Genomic DNA, 27,909 nt, shown 5'->3' on the forward strand with positions numbered 1-27,909 from the left:
AATTAGTGGTTTTTAGAAACTGCCCGATAATATATCTGTTCCTTGACTATAAGACAAAATCTACTAAATACAGAGGAACCTCATTATGAAGCCCTGGTGTTGCATAATGAGCTTAACAAGTGTCTAATAGGTCAACAATATCATGTCAGGTTTTTTTGTGTGTCTAGCGGATAATGTTTCAGGGGACATCCCGGGATAGGTGCCAGCGCCAAATCTTTGTAGTAATTAGTGTAGCAACCCCCTGTGCCCTAGCAATGCTCTGAGATCTCGACAAAACAGAAGCATTTCTGGATGACTTTATCTCGTTCTCTCTGGCCCCAATCTGAACTGCTCCAGCTGAAGGGCCATCCAGATTGTGGCCAAAAACCAGTTTATGCTTCATGAAGTGGAACAATGAAGAAGTTCTTGACCCTCAGGGATTCTTTTTATTTGAGTGTGAAACCCTAGATATCTTCCACAAATAAAATCATTGCCTAGGATTTTAGTCTCACACACACACACACACACACACACACTCATGAGTGTCACACTGAGTGGTGCTATCAAAGATTTTATTTACACAACAGTTGCTACAACAGCCAGTCATATTTCCATTTATGTGTTTCTTACCCATAGGGTAATAGGTCCACCACAATGGTTCGGTGCATTTTATAATACAGAAGGAAAACCTATGTTAATAACCACTAACAAAGCTCACAGATTACTACCAACTGGACAAAAAAGAAATGTCTATGGAAAGTTCTCCCAGGAATATGATATGCTTTGTTTCCACACATACACAATACAGTAGGGGCTCAAAGGCACATCTTTGAAAAAAATTTTCCTATCAAAGTGTCGGAAAGTATTATAGTCTCGTGAAGGAACAAGGAGAACCTTTGTCACCCCTGGTGGTTGGCCAGGCTGAGTTGGCTTTATTTCTTTTGCAACAGGAACCTGGCATAGCCTGAGTGTGACATTCAAAGCCAAACATTCACCATCTCCAAAAACATCCAAGATCCCTCTTCTTCCCTTCTTTCCCTGACTGACAATAGCAGTTGTGCAAACTTGGGACCAACACATGTAGAAGAATCTCCTTCAACTTAAGGCAGGACAGAGCAGCTTTCTCTCTCTCTCTCTCTCTCTCTCTCTCTCTCCCTCTTTCTTTCTCTCTCTCTCTCCATCTTCTCTTTCTGCCGTGTGCAAACCCTCCCCTCCCCATCCCATTCCCCCACAAATAAGACAATGCTTACAATGAAAGATAATGCAGGTGCTATTACAAATAATGGTGTTTAGGAGAATATGAAGGTTCCAAATCATGCAGTTCCATCCAGGTGCAGCAGAAGGGAGGACATCACGGGACTCTGCAGAACACCTGTCTCTCAAGTGCTCACTGGATAAGTAAAATGAAAGATGAATATAGAGGCTTCTCTTCTCAGTGAACTGAGCATCCGCCAAATAAAAGAAGACTCCATTCCGTCTCCAGCATCCATCTCTCAAGACTAAAGAGTGTTTGTTGTCCACATGGAAGGGAGTGGCTTTATTGGGCTAGGTACCACACAAGACACAGTCTTGGGACAGAGGGAGAAGGCAGGGATTCGCTTCCTGAAGACAGTGCTCTATAGAAATAGTCCAAGCTGGCTGCCCTACAGGAGCCTCCTCCTGCCATGCTGGAGTTTAGTGAGTCCTGTTTCTGAACTAAGATTTACTCATCAACAGTTCTAACCCAGCTTCAGGTTTATTAGGAAAGCAGACATCTAGGTATAGTCCCATGAGTTCTAAAAGGTGAAGAGATCAAGTCTTCTGGTGTTGGTTGTTGGAGTTTTAATTATTATTATTAATTATTATTATTAATATTAAATATGGGTTCATACTATACCAGTCATTTTCATTTTGCCCAGCCTGTTGAAGCTTCTCCGTTGATATAGGCAAAACCAGGAAAGTGTTGCATGTGCTCGTACTCGGAATTCCTGCGGGTGGTCAGGGGGGTGTACATGTCACTAGAGCTTCCGTATCTTGTGGAATGCACTGGCGGGCTTGGGTAGCATGTGTTGGCAGAGGGTACTTCTGGCCATCGAGGAGTGACTGGCGTGGGGTGTAGTCTGGGAGCACTGCTCATCAAACAAGGCTCCATCCGGGAGGTGGGGCTGTTGAAAGGGTACTTGGTAGGGTAGAAGAAAGAAATTCGAGAAGGTTAATCATAAGTTGTGCATTAATACCCATGTTAGTCATATTCACAGTCTGTTTCAGATTTGATTATTTTAGGATGTCGCAGTGAGGAAATCAATGCTCTTTAAAAGATACCGGAGAAAACCATTAGCCATAGGCGGAGAAATATTCACAGTCTGAGAAATCCCAGTGATTTGGGTCCTCCTAAGGAACAAAGCCCCGTTCCCTTCTCCTAGCCTGATATATTTGGAGTCCAGCCTAAAAAGAAGAAGGAAAACTGCTTTGGACCTCAAGGAAGGTACATGGATAAGGTGACTTTCATCAATTATGGAACTGATCATATTCCACTCATTCCCAAGAACAAGACTTCCAAATAAAATACAATGAGTCTCTTTACAAAAGCTTAAAAAAAATAGCTATTATATGAACTGGGGTTGCAAGAAACTATTTAAGAGTCTGACTATCAATGGCACAGAAGCTATTACTGATGGTTTTTGCTAGAGATGGTTCACACTTTGTATTAAAGCAATGGCAGTCCTTGGCGTCCAGCAAATGTTAGGGTCTGATGTTAGGATGAAGGAAGAAGAGTATTCCAGAGAAAAGAGGGAGATGATGGGGCTGGGATAAGCCAATCATGGGGGCTTTGTGAAGGTTGGAGGTATAGGTAAAATGGCCCCAAAGAGAGAAGGTTCCTGGGAGGGAGTTGTTTGAACAATAATAGACGCTGTGGAGCTATGTTCCCATTCATTCTCCTCTGCTGCCACAACAGCTATGCAAATAAGCCCTTTTTTAGCTTTAGCAGAGGAGAGAAGAGGGAGGAAGTGTAGGATCCCCTTGAAGACTCTTGTGCCAGTTGGTACAATGATAAGCCTTGCTGTGCTAAGGGCCACCCCAACATGGAGGCGAGCCAATCATACGGTGGTAGAGAGAAGGCAGGGAGTAAAGGAAAGTGCTTGTGCACGGAGTCTTCTGCTCTCCATCTGTCTTTCCTGACAGTTGGAAAATAGGGGCCAGAGAGATTAGGTAGGGGTCTACCTCCTGGAGGGGAGACAGACAGGCTGAAGCCTGGACAGCGGGGAGGAAAGGAAGAATGACAACAATGGCTTATCCTTCCAAGTCTTTCCCCTGCGAGTGGGGCCCAAGGTTGGAGAAAACCTGGAAAGCAGAGAGGAGAGGGTTAGGGCCAAAGATGGCGGATGGAAAACTGGCCACTTGTGGCTCCACCTTGAAAGGAGGAACTCAGTCGAGGGAATGGATCCCCAAATGGGGCTAAGCCCACCTGACCCAGCAACCATGCTGTCAAGTGAACAGCTGGGTAGGAGGGAGGGCGTAGGTGGTGACTGGGAGCACCAGGGAGAGAGAATCAGGGCTGTTGCCAAGGAGACTGGAAAAGAGCAAACCCATCTTTTGGGTCTCTTCAGCAGATCTTTAACCCTGGGAGACGACTGATCTCTTTTCCCTTCTGCTCTATGCAGTGACAGCATTATTAATGTGTTGTGGCTTTTAGGGAGCTGCAGGAGACCCTAAGAAGGCAGGCTGGTAAATCTCCCTGACTTAAATGGTAGTCTCCTAGCCAGGGAGCCTAACTGGGGCAGCCTTTGCAGGGTAGACCTTGCTTTTGGGAAACTAAACCCCAAACAAGAAAGTGAGAAATTGGGCTGGGGGTGATTATTCATGTTATGGCTGTGTGCTTCACTTTGCAAAGAGGATCTTCCACCGACCCTTGCTTGCTGTTCTTCCCAAGTCTATGTCTACCTCCTAGTCTTTTGGAAAGCATCCCCTGCACAACTAAAACCAGGCAAATGGAAGCTGATGCTCCACTTGGCTAGGAGACAATGATGTTAGTACCAAAAATGCTTTCTGTCCCCCACGACCAAAACATGGATAGAGCAAAGTGCCCCCATTCTGCATTTTTAATGGATGGGAGCACAGGAGGTGTACCTCCTTCATGAAGTCATTTCATCAGCCCACATTGCTACCCTACACAGCCTCAGAGCCTGGACTGGGGGGTTCTCCTTATCCAGTTGGTCCATCTCTTATGAACTGGAGAGTCTTGGGAATTCTACCAGGACAATGGGTGCTCATTCATCCTCCCACTTTGGTAACTCGGTGAAATTGGAATTTCACCCTACCCTTGAGGTAGATTGCAAATATCTTTACAAATCCATAGATGCGGTGGCCAAAATGTTCATTTCCGAAAGCAATTCTAATTTGTTTAATTCAATAAGCATTTATTAAAGTGTCTACCATGATTTAGATACTGTGTCATACATTGCGTGAACAACAAAGACCAAAAAAAATCATCTTCCCCTGTCCTCAAGGAGTTTACATTCTACCAGTAAACTTGATAATGAAATTCTGAATTTAGCCAGGCTGGTTCAGATGGCAGACATCCCCTGTACTCACAGTATTCTGGCTCAGTGGGTATCACAGGCCAGATCATCCTCAGTCATTCAGTACCAGGAGAGGAAGGGGAGGAGAAGATCTAACTTTAGAAATAGCAGAGTTCAACCCCTTAAAAAGCCCAGAGAGGTTAGGTTATGTCCAATGGAAGTTCTTGACCAATGCTTGTGGTTGATCCCTTGCCTATAATAACATAAGGACCAGAGCCAGCATTCACCAAGCTTCCCACTGAGCTGCTATTTCTCACTGAGAATATACCTGGTTGTAATGTTAAATGACATCTGATGCACTAGAAGCTTTGCCAGAGCGTCCCTTCTACTGACATTGCCTTGGAGGTCTGAGGACCACTGACTCAGCTTGGTGACTTGTTGATTTGACCTTTGCCTCTACCCAGAATACCTAGCACCTTCAAGTCTCAGCACAACTCACACCTTGTTCAGGAAGCCTTTCTTTTCCTGTCCCCATCACGGCTAAAGCCTTCTCCTCCAACATGACCTTATATCTACTCTATAAGTATTTCTATATGATGTCTTCCCTATTAGAATGTAAGCTCCTTGAGGGCAGGGACGAGCTTTTGCTCCGTATTTGTATTTATAGCACCATTTTGGTGCATAATGAGAAAATGCTCATGGATTAACTAACTGATGACATGTTATCAGAATAGATTTACTGCTCACCACCAGATGGAGCATTTTCTTTCAAGGGACCATGGCACAAAAATTTGCGGGACTTGTCCTGGACCAAGTATCCCATATGCAGCTGTGCCCACGGTTTGGATCGAGAGCTCAAACAAGAAAGAAACAACTAGGCTTTAACAGCAGCTTTAAATATCTCCTATGTGACAATCAAATTCTGTTATGGTTGGTTCTGACATGGAAAGTTTTGTCCTGGTAGGTCAGCTAATTGCAAGTGAGTCAGTGATTTATTTTCCCCATAGTGAAGAGACCATTGAAAGACAATATTTGTGAAGTGCCCATTGGCCCCTGCCTGGCGATTAACTCAACCAAGGAAGCTTCTATTCAGCCTTGTTAGAGTGTCCGCAGCAAAGCCATCTGCACGGATGCTGACCCAGGCAGCCCACATCACCTCTCACACTCTGTATCCGGCTTTAATGAAGGGTCCTGTTGCTTGCAGACTCCAAACATTGAAGCTGGGATATTGGGGTCTGGCATAAAGGCCATGCTTGTTGGAGGGCCCTTGACAGGAAATTGCCATTTTTCTGGGTCAAATCCCACTTATTGCAGAGACCATGGTTAGAGTGAGATGAGAAATATGGCTTCCTACACCTTGTGAGTGCAGTGTGTGTGTGTGTGTGTGTGTGTGTGTGTGTGTGCGTGTGTGTGATGGGAGATCAGTCAAATAGAATTTAGGTCCTTCCAAATTTTAGGATGAATTTTGCCTTTTTGGGGGGAAGGGATGGGGGAACATCATAGAACATGCTATTTTAAGAGACTATTTCTAGTACCAAAGGCTTATTTTTCTCCACATGGAGGAAGAAAGAATGAATCCTTTATTCCTGTCCTCTGCCAAGCTGGCTGCTGCTTGTGCAAGAGGGTGAAAGGTGGTCCTATGAGCATTGCAAATTGTTTTCCTAATGAAAGCTGTGCTAACATCCCCTGACATGTCACTTAAGGACTTGGGGCTAATGTGCCATCCAAGCAGAACTTAGGGCTAGACTTCCTCCAGCCCAGGATTTCACAGCATGACCCTGCCAAAATGAGGAGCTGCAAAGTCTCCACTGAATCTGGACACCCTAGATCCCGGTTCCAGTTAATCCAGTTTGCCAGACTTAATATTCTACATTAGTCTTACTTAGTTCTGACTTTCTTATATCCTAAGGCCTCTTCCAAGTCTAAGATTCTATGTTCAAGGTCTCTTCTAGCTCTGATATTCTAGGTTGTAAAATGATAAAATACAAGGTCTTAGAGAGTAGAGACCATTTAAAAAAACTAACTATTAGTATGTCCAGCACTTGGAACAGTGTTTGCATGTAGTAGGCAACAGTGAATGCTTGTTGATTAAATGATTGAGAAGTTTGAAGTAGTCATTCCTTTGGACATCAATCCAGAGAGAGAGAGAGAGAGAGAGAGAGAGAGAGAGAGAGAGAGAGAATGAAGGAGGCAGAAAGGAAGAAAGAAATAAAAGAGAAAGGAAGAAAGAAAGAATATACACACATAAAGACATATGTGTGTATGTGTGTGTGTATAGAGAGAGAGAGAGAGAGAGAGAGAAAATGAAGGGGGCAGAAAGGAAGAAAGGAAGAAAGAAATAAAAGAGAAAGGAAGAAAGAAAGAATATACACACATAAAGACATATGTGTGTGTGTGTATGGAAAGAGAGAGAGAGAGAGAAAGAGTGAGAGAGAGAGAGAGAGAAAGAGAGAGAGAGAGAGAGAATCTAAGAAGCTCAGATTACTTAACTCCTCAGTACACTTTCCCCCTTTTGCTCAATTCCAAACAAAGCTACTGGGGAAAGGATGAAAAAAGACCCCAGCAGGGTGATCTTTTCAGCAACCAACAGCAAAATCATCCCATAGCTCTTTGGGTTTCATCTTTAGAAAGTCCCTGAGAAACTGGACACTAGTCTTCCAATCATGGCCATCCATGAAGGCCCCCTCTTATATGTACCACCCATCATTCTATAAATGGAGAAACCATGGCCCAGAGTGGTTATGAGGGGTCTTGTCTTATGGTCACTGAGGAAATCAACAGTGGAATCAAGGCAAGAATCTGGGTCTTCTTCTCAGCCTTTTCCCTGCTTCAGAAGATTTGATCAGTTGGTCTCTAATGGTAACCTAAAACATTCTCTAACTACTACTGGTTACTAAATAACATGGTTTGAGTATATTTTTCCCCCACATTTGAAAAGGATCCCCCATTTGGAGGTAACTTTCGCTACCACAAAAAAATCAATTTTGGCAAAATAGGATTGTATGAGACTTAGGAAGCCATCCGTTTCTCCCCATGTCAGTGATTAAGCATAAATTCAGGAGATGAGCTTCTGAGATTTCATAAAAGAAAGCACCCAGGTAGGAAAGAAAATAAAGAAAAGTGAGATTTAATTTTCTCCTTAGTTCTGAGTTGACCTAGACAGCACTTCTTGGGTCTCACTGACAAGTTGAGGAAGTGTTCCCCATCACCTCGCAGTCCTCACAGGCTGGATGACCACTTATCAGGAGTTTTATAGAGGTCAGGTCCAAATTGGATTCAATGGCCTCCAAGATACTTGTGAGATACTAGGATCTTCCATCTACCTCTGAGATACTGGGATCTTTTACAAGGCAATTCTCAGCCATCATTAAGACTCTGAAAGTAGCACGGCTTCTGATCCCAGGAGCCTCTGCATTGGATGCTTGCATCTCCTCCTGACGCAGCTAGGAGCCCATAATGAATGCCCCAGGTGATGACCTAGTGGAACCAATGCCCAAGCTTATCTGGGGATTACCCAAAGTCTCTCCCTTGATGCTGCAGATGGAAACCAAAACCCACCCATTTACACCAAGGGCTCTGGGTTATTATGACCATATTCTCCTGCCACAATCCAAAACATGATGTAATCAAAGAAGCTTTTAGTGATCTCTTCCAGGACACACAGATGTGAAGTCTGGATCATTCATTTTTATCCACATGCCCTGATATTTGCCAGAGGGGAAAACTGGGCACTGAGTGATGAATGAATGGATGAAAAAGTACTTATCAAGTGCTTACTATATGATGGCAGATGTCTGGAAGAGATTGTCAGGTCCCAGTACAATATTCTTTCTCACTTATCTCACACGGAGAAAAGAAAAGAAAAAACTGAAGGGTTGATAAAGAAAGAGAGGATGGGGTCATGTGGTGTCCTGTGACGCGTTGGGGTCAGGAACTACCTTCTATTTTGTTTTTATAGCCTCACCACCTCACAAAGTACCTTGTACCTATTATGAAGGTTTATTAAAAAATCGAAATGAAATGACAGACAAATGACTTTGTCAACTGGCTCCTGGTGAAGGTTCCTGGCCAGATGTGATTCTCACTTGCAAAAGGCCAAGGGAGTTAATTTAGCAACTCATAGCCCACAAGACATCCCGAGAGAAATGGACAAACAGACACAATTGGATTGTGGAAGCCAGTCAATTTTCCAATCTATATTTAAAGGTAAATTTTAGGTATATTTAGGAAGCCCATTTTGAGATAGGTTGGTGGAACTGGTTCTTTTTATTGTAAATAATTATACAAAAGGTCATCACCAGAGTTGGTTCATATTAGCTTTGGAGATCATTTGTTAAATTTTCAATGTCTTACCTTAGAAACAAGCAAATGCTACAAATCAGGGCTTCACTAATGATTTTGTTGATTATTTAAAATTAAGAAAGTAATGAAGAGAAAGTGGATAATGAAATTGAAATTTTAAAGTGTGGGTCCTAAATATAAAGTTAGATTTCTCATGTAGGAAGGGATGCTGGAACTGTTTCTTATAGGAAACCAGGAATTCCAATAGGCAGAGAGGAGGAGGAATAACGTTTCAGGGATCAGAGATAGCTAGAAAGCAGAGAAGCAACAGACAAATTTAATTGATGGGGAGACAACTTGGACTTCCAGACACAAGGCCTATGGGAGGGAAAGACCCCAAGACGTTTCCTAATAGTGGAAAGACAGAAATCCTGTGACACTAATCCCAGTGAAAAAGAGACCCTGGAAACACTAGGGGGCTACCATAAAGGGAAAAAAAAAGACAGGGCTAGATCAGGGAGCATTTCACTAGGGTTGGGGCCCCCTGGGGGTAGAATGACGCATGCCATCCAGTACTTTCCTATTTTAACTAATTACTTTTGATAACTAGGTGCTAAGTCAGTTATTTCTATAAGGACCATCAGCATGTTCTAAATTTCAGTGCTCTGAGGCAAAGTCCCAGTTGCCTTCCCTTAGTTATGGCTCAGCTTGTCCAGGTTGTTAATAACACAGATGGGCCTAGGACCCAAGGGTCCCGAGTTCTTGTCCAATGATCTTTCCATCACACCATGCTGCCTATTAATGAGAAACATGGAGTTAATGAGGATGCCCTAATAACAGAAATAATGAGAAGACTTGTCCAAACACTCTTTATGAACATTGAAGATAATGTTTCAGGTAGAGGAGAGGATTCCTTTGCTAAGATGGTTGTCTGTGCTGCCTTTTCTCTCAGCAAGGGAAGAAGAAGCAAACATTGTGTATGAGGAGATAGAAAAGCAATGATGAGAATGGAAATAAGAAATAATATCAGGAAAGAAGGAAGCCATGTTTCCCTTGGTGTAACTGAAATGCCTGGCGACTGATCTCATTAAAAAGCAGAAAATTCTTTAGTTGCATCCTATCTTATCAGTCAATAAAAATGTACTAAGCACCTACTGTGTGCTAAATTGTGAGAATAAAAAAATGAGAATTAAGCCAGCTTTGCCCTCAAGGAGCTTCCATTCGATTGGATTTGGGCACGAAAATCTTTCGAAAATATTCTAATTGTCTTCTGGGCATAAGGAATTATTTCTAAGTGCTACAGACACAGAGAGGAAACATTTTATGGTCTCTATCCTCAGGGAGCTTGGGGCTGATGGTAATAACATTTTATTACGAGCATGACACAAGATAGAACATATTAAGAGCAAAGGGAGATCTAGCGAAGCCTTACAAAAAATCTGAGCATGAAAGGAGCCTTGTCAACTGCTTTGTCAACTGATGGAGATAGATGTTGTTTTCTCTGCTAGAAATCCATCCAGTTTTAGAGCACCAATATGGTAACTAAATTTCCTGTAATTCACTTTGAAATAGAAAATCTAGAGAACTGGAGTGAGCAACCATTGGGTTCCTAATTATCAATGACCACAGGCCAAAAACCTGATGTAACTGGACTTGATATAACAGGAGTTTAGGTATACTGAGTATAATGGTTCTATTTAAAAAGTGGTGTTTCAAAAAGAGGCAGGGAGTGGGTAAGTTGGGGGAAGTACTACAAAGTACATTTTAATTTCTAAAAATTAAGTTGAGTGAAGTTTTAGTTTTTAATCTTTAGATTTAGTTTTAGATCTAATTTAGATTTAGATTTAATTTGGGGAAAGAAATAGCATCCTTCAGGGGAACAAATTCTGGGTTTGGAGCCAGAGGACCTGGATTCAAGTCCCAGCTATGTCATTTACTAGTGACTTTAGGTCACTTAGCCACTCTCAACCTTAGTGTTTCATCAACCAAATAAAGGAGTTAGATTAAATGACCTCCAAATAATGGCCCAGTTCTTAAGCTTTGTTCTGTAAATATTTAGCAGGTTATTCCTTAAAGAGAACTGAATTCCCTGATTGTCCATTCTGATGAAATGCACTGGTTAAATAAATATGGAGGACAAGAAGATTGATGGAAAGGGAAAGGGAAAAGGATTGGCGTCAAGGATAACTCCAAGACTTGTCCAGAGAGTGGAGGACCTGAAGAGAAGTGTAGATGCTAAATATATAATTTACTTCTTCTGTACATCCAATGACACTCAACACAGAGCTGGGCACATGCTAGCAGGGGCTTAATGAACACACGTTATCATAATTTGACTCGACATCAAAGGTTTGTAAAATAGGAAAAGTAACCTTACCTGTGAGGAGCCCCTGTGGTATGGAGAATAATGGAGAGGCCCGGAGATGGCCGTGTCATGTGGTAGGGATGGGTACTGACTCTGCATTGGGTGGGGATGCTGGTTGCTATAGGTTCCATAATTGTAACTCCCTGTGTAGCTAAAAAGCAATGAATATTGTTTCATGAATAATGTTATAATAGCCAGTTGTTTGATAGTTCAAATGTAAGACCACCAACTCTAGGTTCTCCCTCTGTGGGCTGTCTGGTCTGACTTCTCATCACCATCACTTGGCCCATCCCAAATTTTGTTTCCCTACCAGCCAGCCCATGCTCAGTGAAATGAATACTCCTTATCAGGACCACACCACAGTGTTCATGGGTCAGAAGACCAGCGGTGGTGGGTAACCTTAGTTCACTTGTCTTTAAAATAGATTCATAAAGGTCCCGACTCAAGTTAGCCTTTACAAGTCTATCTTCCATAGGGACCCCAAATTTCAAGGGGCATAAATATTAGTCCTAAAGACTAATAGGAACTCTTAATTCAGGGCTTTGGATTGTTCAATTCCTTAGATTATGGGTCTCTCAGAGGGCCCCTGAGATCCTTTCAGGGGATCTGTGCGGTCAAAACTATTTTTGTAACAATACCAAGATGTTTTTAATTTCTAATACAGTGTCAATATCCACAAACAGTTAAACCAAAGTTTCTGGGGTTCTTCTATTTTTTTAAGAACACAAAGGGGTGCTGAGGCCAAAAAGTTAGAGCACTATTCCCTTAAAGGTAAGTGATAGATGTGGACAGACCAGCACCAGGAATGAAATGAAAAGGCAGGGCAAGGGCCTGGGAAGGTGACCTACCCATGTTCCTCTCTGTGGGGATAAACTGGTATCCGATGGGTGACAGAGGAAGAAGGCACGTGAGTGTTTCTCATACAGGGCAGCTGTTGGGAGCTTTCAGCAGGTGAACCGGCGGCTGTTGTCACCGTGTAGGTAAGGGACCAGGTGTAGGACTGCATTGCTCCTGCTAAGACAAAATGGTACTCTGTCTGTCATGGAACCCAATCACAGGATGTCAACGTTATCTCTCCATTCTTTTCCCTCAGGAGAGGTGAGAAGTCAACCAAAATGCAATGCCGTGAAAATAAGCATGACGAGCACCTTGAAGGGAACTTAAGCCAAGAACTTAACAAACCCATTTAGATTGAGCCTTTGCCATGTAGCACAATAATGTATGTTTAAAAAAAATTACCTTGTCTTGCTCTAATAGGAGCAGAGATTTTGAGCTAGGAGGAATAGTAGAAGAAAACCCTCTTAGAGGAAAGTTTGAGAATTTTAGGAGAGTATTCCTCATAATCAGAGCTGTCCAATAGCAGGATGGATTTGGATATATGGCAAGGAGGTCCCCATCAGTGGAAGTATATAGACAGAACCTAGGTAAGCATCCATCATGGATGTCTTAGGGAGTGTTTCTATATCAGGTATGGGGCAAGACTAGTTAAGATCTGAGGTTTCTCCCACTTCTAAGATGATTTGATAACATTTCTCTTTTGAGTCAAACTCCATTGCTGACTTCCTAACAATGAACATGTTTTTTCCCTAAAGGCAGAACATTTCCAAGTAAGATTCACCCTAAGTATAAAGTATAAATATAAATTACCTTAAAGGTTTGGATTTGCTGGGATGGGGTGGGAAATGTGGCTGAACAGGAAAACATGTAAAAGGATTAGAGTGCATCCCTTGAGTGTCAGGTATGGAGAACAAGAGACTGGCTTCTCTTTTAAAAACTCTCAGTATTATATCAGATTGCTTGCCTTCTTGGGAAGACAGCAGGGAAGGGGAGAAGGAAGCAAAATGGGGAGCTCAAAATCTTATCAAAGTGAATATTGAAAATTGTTTTTACATGTAGTTGGAAAAAATACTATTTACATTTAAAAATAATTTTAAAAAACCATCAGAATCTTAAGCCGTTCACAGAAGATGGCTAGGGGCAATGGGAGAACAAGTTGCCTCATCTGGGAGTTCCTTGTGTTAGGATTCAGTCTGAGAGCTAAGAATAGTTTTTGTTACATTTAAAAATAAAGGCATATTGTATTTTTTAAATGTAAAAAAACAACTTTTAGCTCCTCCTCTTTACAGAAACAGAAGGTAGACAGAATTCAATCTCCTGGGCTATAGTATGTCAACTCTGCCCTACACCATTGAAATAACAAATCCACTCCCCATCCCAGGGAAATGTTTTAGGGAAGCATTCAGTCCTATGCCCTGTCAAGAGATCATAAAATTGATGTTTAAATCTCTAAGAGGTAACAACTAATTTTTAATCCTGGGATAAATTTCTCTTTTGTTTTCTTGCAGGGCAAAAAAAAAAAATTAGCTAAGATGAGGGATAAGTCATCGGTCATAGAGCAGTAAACTGGGGCACCTGGGTCTTGGGAATGATTTCATGTCTAAGGTTTGAAGCTCCATTAGCAAATGAGTAATTGGCTGACCCAGGGAGCAAACCATATACTTGTTAGTGATGCGGCCATTAGAATAATCATTAATGGGGCTTTTGTCATTTCGAAAGAATGAGGGTCTATCATCCCTTTGGAATCTTCTTCGATTGGGGGAGGGGACCCACAGATAAAGTTGTCCCCATCAGCTCAAGCTTCTGCCAGGGGACCATTTATATGGATCTACTTTTCCTTAAGCAGGGATCATATAATCGCCCCCAATTTAATTTGTTGTCTTTGTGTTGGGCCCAGTGAATGAGGGCAGTTTGAAATGCCAGATGAATGGTTAACTTTTATGACCAATGCCAGAAATAAGGAAGGACTTAGGAGCTTATAAAAGATACAAATGGAAGGTCCTCCAACCCAGTGATGACCCAGACCAAATAGGTCAGTACTGTGACTTAAACAGAGGATAAGGAATTACATCCCTGTGTCATGTTAAACAGGCGACCTGATTTGACACCAAATGTCACGTTCCATTTCCTTCAAAGAGAGGCAGGAATTTAAAATGTAGTGTAGGTTTGGAGGCTGAAGGGGAAGGGTGAGAAGTATGGTATTGTTTTCCTTCCATTTTCTTAGGCTTGGAAATTTAGAGTGAAAAAAAAAGATGGGAAATGAACTAAATGTTGTTCAGTTCTATTGAAAAAGTCCTGCCGATTGGAGAGAGGAGAAATGAAGGGAAAAGGCATTTGTTATATACCTACGGTATGCTAGATACTTAACAAATATTATCTCGTTTGATCCCAGCACCCACCCTGCAGAGTAGGTGCTGTTATTATCCTTGTTTGAATTCAAACACAGGACCTGTGTTTGAATCCTATCTCTATCATTTACTGGTATGTGACAATTCCCTTCTCTTTCCTGGGACTCAGTTTTCTCATCTGTAAAATGAGGGGTTTCAACAAGATGGCTTTTAACATCCTTTTCAACTCTAAATCTATTGCCCTCCCAAGTATTTTCATCATGTATAATAATGAAATTTATTTCACATGATCACTACTGATGATGTTACTTTCTCTTTCACCCGCCTATGTTTCCACCCATTCCCCAGCCCATTTTCAAATAATTAAAACATATAACCTTAAAAAGAAATACTTGTGTGGATTAACCCAGCAGTCATTTGTTGGTAAAACTGGAGCTTCCTTGAAACTATACCTTGTGTCAGAGGATTTTAGAAAAGATACCAAGATTTGTGAACATTCAGAACATACTCAGATAAGTCTGAGAATTTCATTGTTGGAAACTTCCTTACGCAGAATAGAAATGGCAAATGGCAAGCTAATTAAGAGAAGATCCATAGTTACTGATGGACACACCCATCTTCATAAAGGCTCCGAACATTTGAAAGCTTTTTGTAGCTGGCTCCCAGCCAACATTACAACTCAACTCTGGGACCAGAGGTCCAGAGCTGGAAAGGACCTTTGGTGACCCACCAGCCCAATCTAAAGAAGAGGAAACTCATCCCCTAAAGAGATTGATTGACAAAAGCAAGGCCATACAGATAGGAAAATGGCAGCGCCAAAATCCTAACATCAGTCCTCAGTCTCTGACTCATCTACCATTTTTGCTCTGGGTAAAATCTAGTTGATTGAGAATAGAAAACACAAAAACAGCTTCGAAAGTTGAAAAGACACGTAACTGAGGAGGCCTGATTATCAAGAAAGTGAGATCTTCGTTGGTGATGCTGCTAAAAAAGATTTGCCCAAGAAATCAGATTCAAATCTGTGTCTTTTTCAACTTCCATGTTAAGAAAACATCCAAGACAAGAGAAATCTGATATAAATAGCTTTCCAAAGATCACTCCAAAGAATTAGTAGCTTTCTTCTTAACAAAACAATTATATTATTACTTTATAAATGAAATACACCATAAGTTCTTTGATACTGAAAGAGAATATTTAATCAAAGAATTTATGATATATTTAATTTCCATTTATATTAGCTTCCCTAATTTATTTCCTCATTAGGGCCCCAAATGGGGCTCTAGATGACCCATGTTTAATAATCGTTTTTTAACAGGCTTGTATAGCATCGATAATCCCAAGGAATGAATTCCTCGTTTTCTTCCAAGAACATGTTCTCATTTTGAATATTAACTGCCTTAAGTCTTTTATAAATGGTGCTCGAGGAAAACATTTGGCATCAGTTCACGCATGATGAAAATTTTTAATGTGTCCCGGAGACATCCAAGAACAAAGTTAGGGTGCCCCAAATCTTCAAAGGTTACCAACATCTGAAGAGAATCTGTTCCATATTTATATTTCGGAAGAGATGCTTTTATGACTTTTTAACGTGTTGCATTCAAGTTTCCTGGTGCATTCCAGGCGGTTTCCATCCCCCTAAGCGCACCTGCCTTCTCCAGGATCCGATTTATGACATAGGCCAGAGGGAAATGTAGCAAATTCATAAATCAGATGAGATCTACAAGCAGGTAGAAAAACCTTCCTTTCCCATTTCTTCAATGCGGATTTCCCTTTATCTCTTTGCTTCACATGGGAATAACACATGCTCAGTCGTGGAATCCTGGCCAAAGGCACTCATCAGCAGTTGCTCTCAAAGACAGCTACAATCTCACAGTTTTGAAGAAGATGGGAGATGTTTCCTTCTCCAAACAGTAAGAGGAAATATGCAGGTAGAAACTTATAAGCAAAAGAACGCTATAGCTGCTCACTCCAAGTGACCCAAAATTATCCTAGGTCAAGAAATCATGATGACAGATCATTAAGACTTGGTTTTCACAAAAAATCTCATAAATCTTTGGGATCCCAAAGATCCCTTTCTATAACATCGCTGGTTATTTAGCTTCTTTTTGTAGACTTTGAGTGATGGGGAACTCATCACTTCTTTAAGCAGATCATCACACTTTGGGATGGCACCCAATAGGACATTGTTTTGTTCTCTCCATAGAGATGAAATTTGCCTCTCACTAGGCTCCACTGAGCTCAGCTGCATCCACTGGGAATAAGTGGATTTATCCTAGGTCTTTCATATGACATGACCCTCTACTAGATACTGGGGATGTGAATTTGAGGACATTCCCTCAAGGGATTTGCCTTCTACTTTAAAATAGTAATGGCCCCAGATTCTAGACAAGACAAGAACTGGGCTGGAAATGGAGTGAGAGGGAGAGGGACAGGAGGGGAAGTATGGGAAGAAGTAGGGGAGATAGGGCCAGAAGAGAAGATGGATGAAGGCAAGGGAGGAAGGAAACACCAACTGTAAAAGATATAGCCAAGTTTCCTTCTGAAAACTTTTTTTTAAATTAAAGCTTTTTATTTTCAAAATATATACATGGATACTTTTTGAAATTCACCCCTCTAATTTTTCCCTTCCTTCCTCCACTCCTCCCACAGTTGGCAGTGATCCAATACATGTTGAACATGTGTAATTCCTCTATACATATTTCCACAAATGTCATACTGCATCAGAAAAATCAGATCAAAAGGGGAAAAAAATGAGAAAGAAAACAAAATGCAAGCAAGCAACAACAACAAAAAGGGAAAATATGATGTTGTGGTACACACTCAGTTCCCACTTTCCTCTTTTTGGGTGCACATGGCTCTCTTCATCACAAGATCATTGAAACTGGTCTGAATCACCTCATTGTTGGAAAGAGCCACGTCCATCAGACTTGATCATCATATAATCTTGCTGTTGCCATGTACAGTGATATTCTGATTCTGCTCATTTCACTCAGCATCAGTTCATGTCAGTCTCTCCAGACCTCTCTGAAATCATCCTATTGGTCATTTCTTATAGAACAATAATATTCCATAACATTCATATACCATAACTTATTCGGCCATTCTCCAATTAATGGGCATCCACGCAAGTTTCCATTTCTTGCCACTACAAAAAGGGCTGCCACATTTTTGCTTATGTGGGTTCTTTCCCCTTTTTTATAATCTCTTTGAGATACAAACCTAGTAGAGACATTGCTGGAGCAAAGGGTCTGCACAGTTTGATAATTTTTTGGGCATAGTTGCAAATTATTCTCCAGAATAATTGCATCCGTTTACAACTCCACCAACAATGTATCAGTCCCAGTTTTCCCACATTCCCTCCAACATTCGTCATTATCTTTTCCTGTCATCTTAGCCAATCTAACAGCTGTGTAGTGGTACCTCAGAATTGTCTTAATTTGCATTTCTCTGATCAATAATGATTTAGAGCACCTTTCTGAAAACTTTAAAAAAATTTTCAATGATATTTTATTTTTCCAAATGCCTGTAAAGATAGTTTTCAATATACATTTTTGTAAACTTTGTGTCCCAAACTTTTCTCCTTTCCTCCCTTTTCTCCTCGCTTCCCAAGATAGCAAGCAATCTGATATCAGTGAAATTTGTGCAATCCTGACAAGTTTTGTGGAAGGAAATATAGCAAACGAGAGCAACATTGCTAATCGTTGCCCATCAGAAAATCCTTAATCTTAAGGGCTGTTTTCATGTCCTCTGATGTACTTGGTAGTAGATTGGGCTGTTGCTATGGATTCAAGTGGAAAGCACCCAGGAGTGAGGAGTTCTCTTCCCCTATGCTATGGAACCCTTGCTCTCCCTCTCTTGGGTCTGGCATATTTCTTTGTGGGCAGCCCCTCATGCTTTATTGTTGTGTCAATAGGCCTCACTTGAGACCACAAATTAAGAACTAGGGGGTGAGATTACCTCTCATTTCATAAAGGGAAAAACCAGACCTAGAAAGGCTAATTAATAGACTCAAGGTCCTCTGACTCTACATCTCACTTTTTTTTTTTCAAGATACCAGACAGCCTTCTGATCAGAATAGTTGGGGTTCACTTCTGGGCTCTGACCCTCTGGGTCTCGACTCCCTCATCTGTAAAATGGGGTGAATTGTACTTGTAGTAAATGACTTTTATTTTTTCTTGCTTCTCAATGGACCTGGGAGAAGAGGGAAGGAAAGAATTTGGAACCGAAAAGAAAATAAAACTGAATGAATGAGCTTGAGACAGTGTGGACAGATAACACAGATAGAACACTGGGCTTGGAGTCAGGGAAAACTGGGTCACCACTTAGGCAAATCACGTGATTTCTGTGTGCCTCCCTAGGCCATAATTCCAAAGTCTTTGGGGGTCTGGATTCTGCCTCGGAAGGAAGGAGGTAGGAAGTTCCTACACTGGAAGTTCCCATTCTGAATAAGAACTGCAGCTTCATAGTAGGAGACTACGTTCCAGGTTGGCTTGAGGGTGGTTCTGGGGCCACTGTGGACATGAGTTCTGGGGAGTCCAGTTTATGGACCCTGACTGGATTGAAGGTGTATTTGTGACACACACTGAGGCAGGCTGCAGAGTTTATCTCTTGCCTCTGCCTACTTCCCTGCTTCCTCTCAGCTCAATTCTTATAGTTTGTCCAGGTCTCATAGATTAGGGAGAGCAGAAAAAAGTCTGGAAGTGTGATTTCAGCCACATGGGCAGGTCCCAGTGTGGGAGTTCCCTCCATCCATATAAATCAGAATCTTGTTTCTTTTTTTTCCCTGCTGAGGCAATTGGGGTTAAGGGACTTACCCAGGGTCACACAGCCAGGAAGTATTAAATGTCTGAGACCAGATTTGAACTCAGGCCCTCCTGATTTCAGGGCTGATGCTCTATCCACTGCACCACCTAGCTGCCCCCAGAAACTTGTTTCTGATTGAGTCTTACAGACTTGAAGGAGAAACTGGGAGATTAAGCACCTTGCCCAGAGGGTCACATAGCCAATACATGTCAAGGCTGAACTTAGATATTTCTGATTTGAAGCCTGGACCTTTAGCCATGATCCCTCCTGCCTTGCTTACCCTTAATAATGCCCCACAAAGTGCCACAGCCTGAAGATGCTTGGTACAGGGTATCCCAAAAGTCTTAGTGCCATCTTAAAATGGAACTAATACTTTTGGGACACTGTTCCTGTTGGCTGAATTGAATGGAAGAGGAGTGGACTCTCACAAGGGGGCAAAAAAGCCCAGGAAGAATCTGATGGGCATGGTGGCTGGCATTTCTAAAGGGCTTTAAGGATGGCAGAGGATTTTATATCTGCAGGATCCAATGAGATAATAGTTGTAAAGTGCCTGGCACACAGTAGGTGTTACATAAATGTTAATTAGAATTAGATGAGCTTTTCTGAGTCCACAACAATCCTGTGAAGTGGGGTTTTTTAATAGCTAGGAAAACTGAGACGTAGTGACTTACCGGGGTCCCAAAGCTAGTAACTAGCATCCGAGGTAGGGTTTGGACTCATTACTTCCTGTGCCAACCCCAGGGCCCTGTCCATTGTGCTACCTGGCAGATACATGTAACCTTATGATTCTACTAGTAAGCCTTTTCTTTTTAAGGAAAGTGGGTGGGAAAATGGGTATCCATTCCTTTGATCACCAGCTCCTCCATTAGGTCTCACAGCTGGCCCAGGGTTCGAGGAAGGGGTGGGTACCTGTTGTGGTGAGTCCAGTGTATTCCGGGGATGGGTTGCTGACAGGTGAGGAGGGAGGAGGCACCTCTACTGATGTGGTGGACTTGGCTGGCGAGAAGGAGGGCACGGGGGATGGAGTCGGTGGGGTGGGCTCTGCCAACAGGATCTCTTCTCTGGCCTCTGCTGTGGGCAAAGAGATGACAGGTTTGCTAGGAGGCAGCCTGAGGGCTGGATGCCAAGGGGCAGACTGGGTTATCTGGGGGAGGAGGTTTCAGTGTCAGGAGCTCTCAGGTGAGGACGTTGCTGACTCCTCTTCCACAGACGTCCCTGGGACCCTGAGAGCTTGGTTAAGTAGCTTTCCCAGGGTCACATCTGCTCAGCCAAGTTGGATCTGAGTAAGTGAACCCAGCTTATCCTGATTCTGAGGAAAACTCCTCAGAATCAAATGAAATGATATTTGTAAAGCCCTAGCACAGTGCCTGGCAATGTAGAAGGTACTTAATAAATGCTGCTTTCCTCCTCTCTTCTTCCCTAACCCCAATCTGTGATTCCTTTTAATGTCTCACCACGTAGCTACAATTTTATCCAGATTTTACAGCTCTGAGGATTAAAGAGTGGCCACACTTGAACATTTTCTTGTATTATATCATGTTTTATAATTTTCTAAACCCTAGGAATAGGTGTGGATTAATGGAGTGCATCCTTGTATTCCAGTCTGAGGTCCATCACCCATTCCCTTCATCTCTCAGATGAGGAGACTGGAGATAGATCTTGGTGACTCCTCCAGCCCTAAGAGGGTTATCCTTCAATATCTATGATCTGCTGTGATTTTCACAATTCTATGAATTAGAGCAGGGTTCAGGAGTCAGCAAATCACGGGCCGAGGGCCCAAGACATCCTGCTGAGCCCTGAGTTAGAGAACAAGTGACAGGGATTACGCAGGGAACTCCTAAGTTCTTCTACCAATGAGGCTCATCTGTGATGCTGCTTCTTATGGTCTGTCTTAGAAAGTTTCTCGTGATTTGTTCAGTCACCCAGCTACTATGATTCAGAGATGGCCTGGAAACCAGATTTCTAGCTCCAATACTAGCTCTCTAACCACTAAGACATGCTATTATGATTAGCTTTAGTGGTAGCAATAGTAGGACATCTATTTTATAGATGCTAGATATGGAGCCATTGAGAAATTAGATGGCCACAATGGTGCAGGTAATTAATGGGAGAACCATGAGTGGACCGCCAGTCTCCTGCCTCCAAATCTAATTCCACTATAATCCACTTACTCTCTGGGATCATTCTTTATACAGCAAATCCTTGTCCACAAATGGCTTCTCTTTTAAAATTGTTTTTTAAAGACAAGGCAGAACCAACATATACATGCATACATGCATAGATACATACATACACCCTAAAAAATGAAGAAAAGCATTAATTTCACAATTTGGGGCACATTCATCAGGCTCCTATGGGATACTCAGGCCCCTGGGCAGAGAAATATCTAGAGTCCAAAACGAGGAATCCAAGCTATCCCTTGCCAATCCCACCTATCTTCCCATCTATCCAGTCTTACCAGTGCTTCCTTCCCCCTTCATGGCCCTCATGAGCTCATTGGCTCTCTCCTGACAGTGGAGCGACTCCAGCAAGTACAGCACATAGTCATCAAACATCAGGTGAATGAGGTGAAAAGACCCTGGTGACAGAAAGAAAAGAAGTGACCCACTGCTCAAATCAATCACAGCTCTAGAACCCATAATGGTATATATGGCCAAATGGCTCCCAAGATCTCATTTCTCCTACGTGGGCTTTTCCCTCTTCCACATCAAAGAATAGTCACCACCTATGCCCCAAATTTTGGAGCTGAGTCACATGCAGTCTTGTATCCTGATCTCGTGTTAATAACTTCTTGTTTTTTTAACAATCAAGCTTAAGAACAAAATCTCGATCTTCTACCTTTTTTTCTCTTCTTGCCCCAGCTCCCCCAATTATTTACTATGTGGGTGATATTGGGCAACTTAAGTAGCCTCGGTTTCTGATCTGTAAAGTGAGGAGGTAGATTAGATAGCCTTTTAACACTCTCTAATCCTTTGATGCCCATTCCCACAGCACCCGCTATGTCAAGATCATCTCTTCACGGGGCCGTATACTTCATTTTCATTGTCTTTGCCTTTTCCATCATCTCTACCTCTGAGCTTCTGTCTCATTCTACCTGTCCAGGAAAATTCTACTGGGAAATTCAAATATCCTTATCTGTAATGAGGTAAAATGAGGAGGTTTTAGACCGGCTCCTATGAAGCTATAAGTTACTGATTTTCTCTAAGTCTCACTTTCCTTCAAGGTCCAACTGAAGTCAGCTTCCCCATGAAGAAGTCACCAGTGGGACCAGCCCTTCCTGAATGTCTCCTCTTCCCCCAGACTCTAAAGACCCTCTTCATTTAAAGCCTGTACCTCCCATCTGATGGCTAAATTATCTTCTTATGGTTGGTTGTCTCATGCACATTACTTCTGTGTCCCCTAACAAGACTGTATATTCTCTAGGGAAGAGATGAAGGGCAAACAACTCCTCATATTCTCCCATGATGACAAGTTGTCAGTATGGTAGAGAGAGTGTCAGCTTTGGCAACATGAAGAACTGATTCTAAGTCTTGCCTCTGAAACATGGGATCTTAAATTTATGTTTGGAAGGTTCTTTAGAGGCCATATTACCCACACACTCATTTTACAGGAGAGAAACCAGGTCTTTTCTTTCTGACTCCCAAACTCTAACTACTATGTCACTTATTATATGTGACCGTGAGCAAGTCTTCTTACTTCTCAATTAAGTCCAGACAACTCTCTAAGACAAGGAACTGCCAGTTTTCATCAGATGAAAGCGTTCCCCACACCAGTGTAATCCCAAATCTTTAGCCAATTTTCTTAAGATTCCCAGTTGGCCATGGTAGAACATAACAAGATTATTCCCTCTTCATTCTAGAAACCAGAGCTCTTTTACCGCAGCCTGGAAAAGCATATTTGGATGCAGGATTTTTTAATAACAGGGAAGTGGATGGACATTGGATCATAGATAAAAACATGGCACATAAGTATTGGTTCCAAGCATCAACTTGAGCTTTGCTAGAAAAATGGTAGTGTTATTCCAGTTGGGGGTGAATGCTTTACTGATTTTTTTTTTTCATTGTAAAGGAACTTGAGTTTAGTCAACTCACTTAAGAACCAAAGCTCATCATGTGCCAGCCTGCTTTGGGCAGCTCATATCACTATTGCTCTGCTTTCCCCCACTGTGGCAGATACGAATGCCCAGAGACTTTTGTCTGCCGCACAGGCTCCTTTATCAAGAAAGAATTATGAAAGAGAACAGAGTTGATTGTCATGAATCATAGTGGAAAGAGAGTTTTGGGAAAAGACTTCTTGGAAGGAAATGTTTTTTGGGAAGAGGTGAGATAGGATGCTTGTGATATCTCCACGGTCTCAGCTAAGCCATCTGACCAAACCTGGCACCGGTGCTCTGGGGCAAGGATGGCATGGAAGGCATAAGATGGTGAGAGCTGGCTGGTTGGGGGGAAGGGGAACTGAACAGAGGCCTCTCTTTTTTCCTAATTAGCTGTTTTCATACAGGGGACGCGTTACGAAAACACAGCCACCAACTGTGCCTTTGACGGATCCAGGCAGAGACGGGGAGCTGGGCTTTTGTCCGCTGGGAATTCTTTCAACTTGTCTATCTCCCCATGCTTAACAACTCAGCAGTGTGGCCCATGAGGAGAGTGGTTAAGTTTTTTTGCTAAATGGGTCCAGAGAGACAGGTATTATTTCAGGCCACCCAAGGCTGGAATATATGCTCACACGGAAGCTGGACAACTATCTCACTCTTCCTTTTTTTTAAGTGATGTCACACATAATTTTGACTTCCACTTTGGCTTTGAATACATTCTGAAATAACACATAACCTTAAAGTCCTCAAAATAAAAAGCATTGAGTTTGGAGTAAAACTCTGGAACTTCCTTCCTATGTGACCTTGAATGAATCATGATGATGATGATGATGAAGATGAAGAAACTATTACATTTAAAGAAGATGAATTTACTTCCTAATAATAACAATAATGATGATGATGATGAATAAGAATAATAAAAAACATCGATGAGTCTAGGGACATATGCTAATTTATAATTGCATTGGGGGTCCACCCATTTGACAGCCTCACGCTTTAATTATTCTTATTAAGTAGGTGCTGCCGAAAGTACTTTCTCAATTTTGACACTCTTGGATAAAGTCCCAGCTGCCCTGCTCTAGTTACGGCAATGATTCATTTACAAGAGGCAATCATTTTAATCACCTGTACAACAATCTGTAAAACATTACACAAATCAATCATTCAACAAGTATTTATTAAGCATCTATTCTGTTCCAGATACTGTTCTAGGTGATAAGGACACCATGACTCCCAAAAGAATAATAGTAGAATAGTACCCGGGTGGTACAGTGGAGAGAATGTCAGGATTGGAGTCAGGAAGACTCATTCCTAAATTAAAATCCAGCCTCAGACATTTTTCGGCTATGTGACCCCGGGCAAGTCACTGTACCCTGTTTGTCTCAGTTTCCTCATCTGTAAAATGAACTAGAGAAGGAAATGGCAAACCACTCCAATATTTTTGCTAAGAAAACCCCAAATAGGATCATAGAGAGTTGTACAAAAATGAAAAAGACTTAACAAATCAGTTAATTGATTTAAACTTTGTACTTAATAAAAGAATCAGTGAAATGCATATATGGGGCAGCTCCTTCCATACTGCTATAGATTCAGACTATTTAACAACAGAGAATCCCTTCCCAAGCTCTCATGCCCAGAGCTCCCACAGCATTTTATCTGTATCCCCTCATCATCCTTACACTTCTGTAATCTAATTATTCTTGTATATATCCACTCTTTTAGACTATAGGCTCCTAAGGAGAAAGACTTAAGTCTTATTCATCCTTCCATCTCCCCTAACATTCAGGACAATGTGCCATATAAGGAATAGATGAGTATTTTTTGAACTGAATTGAATTCTTAAGTGCATTTTGGGAAAAAAGTTCTTAAGATCCAAAGATTTAGAAGCAGAAGAACTTCAGGGATCATTAAGTCAATTTGTCATTTTCCGGATGAAGAAACTGAGACTTGAAAGGGTAGTCTGTACAAGGTCACCCAAGAACTGAGTAGCAGAATTGGGATGTACTCCCGTGCATCTCCAGGACAACATCTATGACAACCTTTTGGAAGCTTGGACGAGGTTGATAGTCATAATTACATAGGTCTGCAAACTGACTTCATTTATGGTGGTTTAGTTTTGTTGGACTCAAGATTCATGTAGCTTTAGCTCACATACAAATTCTCTGACCCTGATGCTCATTCTTACCTTTGGCCTTCGATATCATCAGTATACATCCTTACTGGAGCAATAGCAACTCTTCCTTAACTTGGAAGATCGACTTAAGAATTGTTGAGACTGGAAAATTCTCCATCTTGTGATCAGGCTGGAGATGACAGCCATGTATAACTCTGTCATGTAAAAGCTCTTTCAGAGCAGACACTAATTTTAGTCTCAGGACTCTACTCTCTCAGACCCGAACAACTTCTACCATGTTGTCGGTGTTTAGTAAATACTTATCGACAGACTGGCTGTTGAACGGATACATCAAGGAGCTTTTTGGAACTTAGTTGGGGGGGAGGGGTCGCTTGTTTAGTGAGATGCTCCATTCATTATTTGGTCATGATTTAATCCCATTCCATGGCCCCATGTCATTATTTCCTCCCAACCTGAGTTGTCTTAGTCCCACAAAAGGCTTATGCATGTGGAGTTCTCCTAGAATCAATATGTTGTCCATTTAATGCTCTTTGTGCCCAGAGAACAAAAGGGAAGAGGCTGTCCAAGTCTGGACCAGGTGGGCTTTCTGTAGCATGTATCTGCAATGCAATATGCATGGATAGATAAGATACACACCGAAGCTGGGGGCACTATGCAAAGTCATGTCTCGGATCACTCGGGTGCCGAAGCAGGACCACATCAGAAGGAACTGCTGGGCGACTTTTTTCAAGGAACCTGGTCTCTTGGCAGCTACCTACAGGAAAACAAGTGATTTTTAATATAAGCAGAACTACAGATGGCATTTTTCATGTCTGGGGCAAGCTTTGAAATAAAAAACCTTCAAATCAACTATTTAAATTGAATTCATCTTGGCTATAGCAGAGGAAGGGGAGGAAGCAGGGAACCTGGGACACATCAAGGTCATTCCCACATGGGAAAGAGTTTTTGGGTCTGATTGCGTTGGGGGCCTACCCATCTGATAGCCTCATACTTTAATTATTCCTATTAACTAGGTGCTGCTGAAAGTGCTTTCTCAATTTTGACACTCTTGGATAAAGTCCCAGCTGCCCTGCTCTAGTTACGGCAATGAACAAAGACATGCTTTAATTTCCCTACAGGTTTTAAAAATATGTATCGATACATAACATGTCAAAATATAAATATAAAATAAATACATAAACACAAATCCACAGGCTGTGTCTCCGATTGCAGAGCAAAATTATTTTGTTCAGGTGTGGTGTAAGTTTGGGGTCAATTTCCTGATAGTCCAAGTCTAGCTTTTGGATTACCAACCTTTACAACGCACCGGTCCACCATGGTGTCCAACCACTCAATGTACGATTCAATGGGCGACTGCTCCTCTAGGAGATGGTCAAATTCTTGATACACTGTCATATAAGAACCCAGAGTCATGACTGATGGGCCATGTGGGAGTCTTGAGTTTAGTATTCAAAACCCATCATAGTTACAAAGTCAGAAATGAATTTCTTGCTACCCTTATCCCTTCTTCTAATCCCAAACTCAAACAAGCATCAGATGATAGAAATGCTTCTGAATCCCTCTCCCCCATGGAGGACCATGGGATTTTAAAAATGGAAGGTAATCTAGAGATTTTTTGCTTTGAGTGCCTCATTTTACAAAGGCAGAAATTAAAGTCAAACAAAAGACCAGAAAGTAAACTCTAGATCCAAGTAAAACAAGTTCTAGAGGAGCCCGATAATGACCAGGCTAGATACTCAAAGTAATCTCAATGAGATAGACTCGATCTTCAAAGCTGGCACTTTGTTCAAGGCTACAAAACAGCAAATGGCAGAGCCCAGATTCAAAGCTGACTACAAATATGGTCTTCTCCCATGAGGCCATTGTACTGCCTCTAGGTTGCTCTTGTCTAATATTAAGTCTTTTCAAAAGACAATGGATCTCAACTCAAGAAGAAACTTGATAACAGAAGACAATAGTCCTTAAAAAACACAATAGTGTTTTTTAAAAATTCTTTCATTTTAAAGAACAGTACAATTTATGATATTTTGACTGGTTATTAAGGAGTTCATTAAAGAACCATAGAATTAAAGGTAGAGGATCTAGAAAGAGCATGTAGTCTTCCATTTTAAAAAACATCTTCCCAATTATCAAGTATTTTTTCTCCTTCCTCCCAGCTTCCTCACACAACTACAAAAAGGGGAAAAAAACATCCTTGTCATAAATATGCATAAGAAAGAAAAACAAATTCTCATTAGCCATCCCCCAACCTCCCCTCCCCCCAGATTTGGCACCTCTCTTTTGGGAGAAGTGGAGCTGCTTCACTGCACCTTTAGAGTCATGATTAGTCATCGCATTGATGACAATTCTTAAATTTCTCAAAATGATTTCTTTTTATAATGTTCTTTTTATAGTAAAAATGGTTCTGTTCACTCTAAATCAATTCATGCCAATTTCCCCTGGATTCTCTGAAATTGCCCCATTATTTGGGATAGAGACTGTCCTTTGTCATTATTTGTGTCCTATGTGGTAGGTGTTTTATACATGTGTGCACACACACACACAAATACACATATACATATACATATATA

General features: G+C 41.7%; 1 protein-coding gene across 1 annotated transcript in view; it reads right to left on the minus strand.

Annotated features, from left to right (window-relative positions):
• Positions 1-492: 492 nt before the first annotated feature.
• The window catches only part of RFX4 (regulatory factor X4), a 110,471-nt gene continuing 83,054 nt past the window's right edge, over positions 493-27,909 (minus strand). Inside the window, 7 exon segments of the mRNA XM_031940132.1 lie at positions 493-2,137; positions 11,137-11,275; positions 11,973-12,135; positions 20,022-20,183; positions 21,571-21,690; positions 25,976-26,093; positions 26,633-26,727. Of these exon segments, the coding sequence (XP_031795992.1) occupies positions 1,865-2,137; positions 11,137-11,275; positions 11,973-12,135; positions 20,022-20,183; positions 21,571-21,690; positions 25,976-26,093; positions 26,633-26,727 (1,070 nt within the window). The 3' untranslated portion in view covers positions 493-1,864.

This window comes from Sarcophilus harrisii, chromosome 5, assembly GCF_902635505.1.
Source record: "Sarcophilus harrisii chromosome 5, mSarHar1.11, whole genome shotgun sequence".
NCBI lineage: Eukaryota > Metazoa > Chordata > Mammalia > Dasyuromorphia > Dasyuridae > Sarcophilus > Sarcophilus harrisii.